This window comes from Anarrhichthys ocellatus, unplaced genomic scaffold (assembly GCF_004355925.1).
Source record: "Anarrhichthys ocellatus isolate YVR2014 unplaced genomic scaffold, GSC_Weel_1.0 scaffold2305, whole genome shotgun sequence".
Taxonomy (NCBI): Eukaryota; Metazoa; Chordata; class Actinopteri; order Perciformes; family Anarhichadidae; genus Anarrhichthys; species Anarrhichthys ocellatus.
Window position 1 is genome coordinate 1 of NW_022282279.1, and position 7788 is coordinate 7788.

The window sequence follows — 7788 nt, forward strand, 5'->3', positions numbered from 1 at the left end:
ATGCTGGGAACATGACAACAGGCCAACAAAGAGCTTTGGTTGGGTTGTTAAGAAGAAGGCTAGTGAATTAGGTTATAGGAGTTATTCTCCAGCTGTGGTCCAGCTGTTCCTCTTTGGTTACTGCCACAGCCTGGAATTGATCTTGGCCTCCTTGAACTGATGAGAGATGAACGTTGGGGAAACTGTAAGATCTTCAAGTCATAAATCAGTTACCACAATTAAATACAGATTTATGGATCTAAAGACCCTAAAACTGGTAGAACAGCAGCAGCAGCAGTGATCACAGAATTCCATTTGGAGTGTGGGAAGAGACTCAGTGATGATGTATCTGTGTTTACATGTGAGATGATGGCCATAGAGTTATTGCATTGCAGTGGGTAGAGGACGTCAGGCCAGAGAGAGTGGTGATTGCATCAGACTCATGTGCAGTGCTAACGAGTTTGACACGTTGCCACTCCAGAAGCAGAGAGGATTTACTGTTTGGATTCCATCAAATGCGGATAGCGGTTCATTTAGTGTGGGTCCATGTTGGAGTCGATGGCAATGAGAAGGTGGATAAAGCAGCAAAAAGGGCTTTGAAGAGTGGGAGAAATAACGTTAATGTAAATATAAGTAAGTCAGAAGCTAAAGTGGTGATTAAGGGACAAATCAAAAAGATATGTCAGAACGAATATAATAAAGGGAGTAAAGGAAGATATCTGTTTAAAGAGGAACCGTGGACCATGTTTTATTGTCCTGTCAGAGGTACGAGTCAGCAAGAGAAGTTTTGAAAAAAGGTCTAATAGAGATTGGAGAGGAAAATATCATTAATGTACTGAAGAAAAGCTTTAGTGACAAATGTTGGAAACTTTTTCTGGAATATTTAGAGTCAACAACACTAATGAATAGAATTTGAGAAAGAAATGTATTATTATTAATTTTTTCTATTTTATTATTTTATTTTTTCTATATGTATATATGTATATATTTATATACATATCTTTATTTATTTACACACATATGTATGTATGTGTGTGTATATATGTATATGTATTCCTTTTCGTTTGGTTGTGGTATTAGAGTCCTTAGTCCACTCCAGATCAGTGAGAGGCGGTAATGCACCCGAAAGCTGTTTGCCAACCTCCAAAAAAGCAAAAGAAAGAAGAAGAAGAAGCAGGCGGCTAAAACGGTCCGACTTGAACGCAGTTTTTTGTCAACGCCCCTTTCTACGTCCGCCTGCTCTCGTCTGCTTTCCAGGCGAGGCGCAGTTCAACTCGAACGAGCCTAAAATCTTCACCGGCACGCAATGCATCTATCAATAATGATAAAATAGTCTTTTAAATAAGACAGCCTCGTCACAGCCGCTGGATTGGGTCATAATATAAGGGTTAGGGTTATCTTAACATAACTAACGTGTCTGTTTAGTGGTTTAATTAAAAAGATGGAGCAGTAACTGTCTGGATCCACAAGGTGGCAGCAATGCAACAGAACCATAGAAGAAGAAGAAACTACGGTGAGGTGAAATGCATGCCGGGATACCTGTCTTGGTGGATAATTTGAAGTGGAAGCTAACGTTAGCAAAAGGATGCAGAGGTCTGTGTTTAGTTTGTCTCTGAGTCCCAGTGTGAAGAGGAAACTGGTCAACGCTGGTTTCCAGTTCACCAACGACCTGCTGCACCTCAAACCAGTTCAACTCAGTAAAGGTAACTTTAACTCTAACAAGGATTTAACGTTTTATCTTTCTGGTTTTATCAGGAACATGAACGAAACACTGACGTCATTAACACATAAGTAAGAGATCAGAGATCAGGTCAGAGTTAGCTAGGTTTAACTAACTCAGAGTGGACTAATTTATTTGGCATCATTACACAAATAATGATGCTTCTCACACATTCACATTTCACTTTGTATCACATGTTACTTTACATATATATATATATATATTGTCTTTATCATAAACATTCTACCCAGCAGTGTTATTTGTGTACTAGTGAGCTGTAACTTCTCTATATCTCCTTTATATTGTAAAGACATGAACCAACTTAAAGGCCCTCGTGGTCAGCTGATGAAGTTATCATCTGTCACCTCAGAGTTCTGGGTTATTTTACTTTATATCACCAACTACCATCTTAGTATACATGTATGCATTGAACACAACTTTATTGATTTATTCTAGGCAGGACTTTAGTGTTCTGGCCTCTCTGTGAAGAGTAACAGTAGAAAACAACTGAACCTTTAAACTGTCAATCTGTTACCTGGGGGAGAAAAATATCTCCTGATTGGTCAGGACAGATCGGAAGATGAACTTTTAATCTAGAGTGACGACTGCTGCTCTACTGGATGTGATGTTTGACGTTGTGTTGCAGAAGCCACTCTGTCCGAGCTGGAGGCGCTAGAGGTGCTGCAGGCTGTGAGGAAGGAGGGAGGAGGAGGCGGCGGCGATGAAGCAGGAGCATCATCCTCTCTGACTGCTCTGGAGCTCCTGCAGAAGGAGGAAGAGTTGAGGAGCATCGTGACGTTTTCTTCTCAGCTGGATGCTGCTCTCGGAGGAGGACTTCCTCTCGGGAAAACAACAGAAATCTGTGGAGCTCCAGGAGTCGGAAAAACACAGCTTTGGTCAGAAGCTCACACATTGTAACACACTGTCATACATTGTCGCACATTGTAACACACTGTCATACATTGTCGCACTTTGTAACACACTGTCATACATTGTCGCACATTGTAACACACTGTCACACATTGTAACACACTGTCACACATTGTAACACACTGTCATACATTGTCACTGACTGTCACACACTGTAGCACACTGTCGCACACTGTAGCACACTGTCATACATTGTAGCACATTGTCATACATTGTAGCACACTGTCATACATTGTAGCACACTGTCATACACTGTAGCACACTGTCATACACTGTAGCACACTGTCATACATTGTAACACACTGTCGCACACTGTCATACACTGTCGCACACTGTCGCACACTGTCATACATTGTAGCACACTGTCATACATTGTAACACACTGTAGCACACTGTCGCACAATGTAGCACACTGTCGCACAGTGAAGTAGGTAGACCTGCACATTGTTAGTAGTTTTGAATGTTTTGTCTGCAGCTGATCAATACAGTTATTGATGATATCATCTCTTAGCCTGCAGCTAGCGGTGGACGTTCAGGTGCCTCAGTGTTTCGGGGGGATCGGTGGTCAGGTAGTCTACATCGACACAGACGGCAGCTTCTTCCTTCAGAGAGTCGTCGATATCGCCGCCGCCGCTGTCCAACACTGCTCCTTATTGGTCGAAGACGATGAGCAACAAGTCGCCATGACGACCTTTACCGTGGAAACCATCCTGTCCAACACGTTCCTGGTAATGGTGACAGATTGTCATGGTAACAGACTGTTACATTGTAGCAGACCATCAAAGGAATCTCTGATCCTGCTGATCATTGATCCATATTAACAGATACAGATCTCATAGTGTCGGTGGTTCGCGCTAGTTGTCAACTGGCCAGCCAGTGTTTCTCAGATTGGAGTGAGACGAGGAGGAAAGGTGATGTCATTATCGCGATTTAGGAGGAAAACAACATAACGTAACCCCCCCCCCCCCCCGTCACATATCTACTTGTTTCCTCTCTCCTCGCATGGTTTCCTCCATGCATCCCTGGTGGGAGGGACTAAGACACAAGGAAAGGGCCCAAGTGAGGGAAACGGGGATGCAATTAAGAGACTTGGGATGAACCCACAGACACGCCCCCTCTGTGAGAGTCACACAGACACACACCTGGGGCAGGTGCTGACAGAAGCAGCAGAGTAAAGCTAGACGGGCCCAATAGTAACATCCCAGTCACCACAGAAAGGTCGACCCTCTCCCCAGACAATGTAGATATTCTCATATTTTTGAACAATGTTTTAAAGTTGTAGACCATTTCACAGTAATGTAAACATTATTGTGTATTTGAAAAACATAACCTGACAGGAAGTAAACATAGACTCAAGTTGTTGCCTAGCCGTTCAGTTCAGTTGAAACAGTGGAAGCTAGCTCACTGGCTGTTTCTTTCTTTCAGTATTGATCAAAGGACGAGGGCATCAACATACCTCATGTTGCACTTAAACTTAACAGGATTGAGGATTCTTGAATGTTTTATTTTTGTTATTTATTTTTTCAAATTGGACATCTTCAATATCTTAGTTTTTATGTAAGACTATATACTATATACAGTGTATATATATATATATATATACTATAGCCCATATTCCAAAGTTCTTTGCTTTAAGTGTTCTTGAAGTTCTTTAATTAATAAATGGAGAGCAAAGTTATATTTGTCTCTTTTCTTTGCTGATCCAAACCGTGACTCAAGAACCATGAGGTTTGTGATCCGCTGCGCCCTAGTTAGTGGTAGTGTTGGTGGTAGTGGTAGTGTTGGTGGTAGTGTTGGTGGTAGTGTTGGTGGTAGTGTTGGTGGTAGTGTTGGTGGTAGTGTTAGTGGTAATGGTAGTGTTAGTGGTAATGGTAGTGGTAGTGTTGGTGGTAGTGGTAGTACTATTAATTATTAATTTACCTAAAAAGATCCTGAAGGCATCCTGACGACGTTATAATTTAAAGTAAAACTTTATTGATACTGTGATGGTTAACGGTCCGTTACACCACTAGTGATGACATCACACATCAGGAGCTTGTAATGATTCTGATTGGCTGTCTCGCTCAGGTGCGTTGCCATGACTACGTTGAGCTGCTGGCAGAGCTCCACCTGCTGCCTGACTTCCTGTCTGACCACCCGAGGGTCCGCCTCCTAGTGATTGACAGCGTGGCGTTTCCGTTCCGTCAGCACTTTGAAGATCTGTCTCAGAGGACACGCCTTCTCAACGGCCTCGCCCAGCAGCTCATCGCCATGGCAACCAGTCACAACATGGCCGTGTTGATGACCAACCAGATGACCACCCGGCTGCGTGGCGGCCAATCGCAGCAGGTCCCTGCCCTCGGGGAGACCTGGGGCCACGCCCCCACCTCCAGGCTCCTCCTACACTGGGCGGGGTCACGGCGGCTGGCTGCCATCTTTAAATCCCCAGATCACACGGGGGCCACCGTCCAATACCAGATCACCTCTGAGGGGTTCAGAGACGTCGACCAATCGGAGCAGATGCACACCGTCCAATCAACGGCGAGCCAGAGAGACACCGGCCACTGATTGGTCAGAGACCAAAGTTACTGTGATCAACACGAAAACCATGTGTAATATTTATGAATATTAATAAAGTCAAACACAAACAAACATGAGATCCAGTAAAAAAGAGTAAACAACCAGAATCATTAACAGCCTGTCTGTCTCTGCTGTCTCTCTTCCTGTCTCTGCTGTCTCTCTTCCTGTCTCTGCTGTCTCTCTTCCTGCCTCTGCTGTCTCTCTTCCTGTCTGTCTGTCTCTGCTGTCTCTCTTCCTGCCTGTCTGTCTCTGCTGTCTCTCTTCCTGTCTTGTCTGTCTCTCTTCCTGTCTTGTCTGTCTCTTCCTGTCTTGTCTGTTTCTCTTCCTGTCTTGTCTGTTTCTCTTCCTGTCTGTCTCTCTGGTACTCTGACCTCTGTGCTGGACTTCAGGTTTGACTTTGATTAAGTATAAAGGTTTTAATATAAAGGCTTGAATAAAAAGGTTTAAAAACACCAATGATGAGAGGTTTTAATTGACAATGGTACAGTACAAAACATGTCTATGTGAATGATGTCCTGCTGTACCCGGTTGAGATAGACACCACCATCCTGTCTACTTGAATGTTTAGAACAGTTTGGGCACATATCGGGTTTTAAAGTTAATCTATCAGAAACCGAGGCCGTGCCTATTGGTGCTCTGGCCGGCTCTACGCCACCGAGTGGATTCCCTCTTCACTGGTCACTCAGGGAGAGAACCTACCTCGGAATTCTTTTATTTATTTATTGGTTTATTTGATATGGGACAGAGCACATTAATAAAAACCTTTCTGTAAATGCGCCAGAGTTAAAGCCAAAAGGCTATTTTTCATCTGTAGTCCCAAGAGGCAGATGTTTACAAAATCAACCTAAAAACAGAAGATAAGATTGAACTTAAAAGGTTAAACAATACACTTAACAATGCGTGCACAAACAATGAAAAAAGTGAGAATAAAACTCTTATACATTGTATTTAAGTACAAACAAGACATGCAACACAGAGGCTCTCAAAGTCAACACACCGCAAATAAAATAAAGAACTGTTAAAATAGAAACATGGACTAAAGACAGTATTATGCTGTAGTTGTTAGACACTAAGAAACATCCACGTCAGAGGCACAAAACAAAAAAGCATACAGAGTGTGTGAAATACAATACACAGCTAAACAACAATAAGAGACATGCATGCAGGTAGATGAGGGTCGACCGGCAATTTCAAGACAGACAGACAGACAGACAGACGGGTGACAACAGACAGACGGGTGACAACAGACAGATCGAGGGAAGTTCAACACAGACAGAGGTGCAGTTAAATTCTAGTGCTGACAGAGCTGAGTACTAACGAACCATTTCTGTAAGTGAGCTTTAAATGAACTGTATGTGTGTAGTTCTCTAATGGTCACTGGGATGGAGTTCCATTGTAGTGCAGCTTGTACTGAAAATGCAGACTGACTGAAAACACTTTTCCTGAGTGGGATAATGTGATCCCCTCTTGCTGCTCCTCTTGTGAGCCGATATCCAGTTGTTCTTGTGATAACAAATTGTTTGAGCGGAGGAGAGGTCAAGCCATGTATAATGTTGTACATGAGACAGACATTCACATATTTAATCATGTTCTCCCAACTAAACAAGTTATATTTTGTTAGTATAGGGCAATGATGAGAAAGAACAGATTGTTTATCAAGGATTTTGAGTGTTGGTTTATACAATGACTAGTGGTTTCAGAGTAGTGGTACTAGCCTGGGACCAGGTTGTTGTGATATGGGAAACAAACATAGAAAGCATGTATGTCTTAGCTGCCTCTGTTGACTTGTAGTTTCGTGTGAACCTGAAATTTGATAGATTAAATCTGACCTGGTTACAGACCTTTTCACCTGAGACTTGAATGATGATTTGGAATCAAAAAGTACTCGGAGATACTTGGAGTCAGGTACAACCCGTACCTCTCCCCAGATACACAAACATCCGGCTCTACACTACCACAGTTTGTTTTGGTAAAAAACATACACACTGTTTTGGATACGTTTATGAACGGATTTAATAAATTAATCACCTCGTTCATTAACGTCTCGTGCGTGCGTTCAGTACCGGAGCGTGCTGTGACGTCACTCACGGTGCACCGGAGGACGCACCGGAGCAGCAACATGGCTGCAGACTACTGGGAGAATCTGTCAGACTGAACCGAGCCAAAGGCAACCCGGGACAGACCGGGGCAACCTTCCCCCAGTGAGTAATGCACACCGTCGAGCTTCGTGTGTTACCGGGGAACGGAGCCGTTAAACCCGCTCCGCCTCCGCTGCTATTTATATCACACTGATCACATTTACTGCAGGACATAGACGGGCCCCATCGTCACACTGATACAGCAGCATCAGCACATAGACGGGCCCCATCCTCACACTGATACAGCAGCATCAGGACATAGACGGGCCCCATCCTCACTGATACAGCAGCATCAGGACATAGACGGGCCCCATCCTCACACTGATACAGCAGCATCAGGACATAGACGGTACCACAGTCTTCATCTTCACTAAATATCAATAGAGAAAGACATCATGCACTGTGATGTTCAGCACAATAAACTAATCCAACAAAGGTTGATCAATTTAACACTTTAGAAGC

General features: G+C 43.4%; 1 protein-coding gene across 1 annotated transcript; it reads left to right on the plus strand.

Moving 5' to 3' along the window:
• The first annotated feature begins 1267 nt into the window (after nucleotides 1-1267).
• Nucleotides 1268-5377, plus strand: rad51c (RAD51 paralog C). The gene is made up of 4 exons (XM_031840094.1): nucleotides 1268-1682; nucleotides 2346-2595; nucleotides 3141-3357; nucleotides 4697-5377. Exons 1-4 carry the CDS (start codon nucleotides 1565-1567, stop codon nucleotides 5174-5176), a joined length of 1065 nt encoding a protein of 354 aa, XP_031695954.1. The 5' UTR covers nucleotides 1268-1564; the 3' UTR covers nucleotides 5177-5377.
• The last annotated feature ends 2411 nt before the right edge of the window (nucleotides 5378-7788 follow it).

Excerpts from the sequence above, each read along its gene's own strand:
- rad51c (XM_031840094.1), top strand. The coding sequence starts at position 1,565 with ATGCAGAGGTCTGTGTTTAGTTTGTCTCTGAGTCCCAGTGTGAAGAGG. Across the intron at positions 1,683-2,345 it reads ACCAGTTCAACTCAGTAAAG|AAGCCACTCTGTCCGAGCTG; the intron begins GTAACTTTAACT and ends GTTGTGTTGCAG. Across the intron at positions 2,596-3,140 it reads GTCGGAAAAACACAGCTTTG|CCTGCAGCTAGCGGTGGACG; the intron begins GTCAGAAGCTCA and ends ATCATCTCTTAG.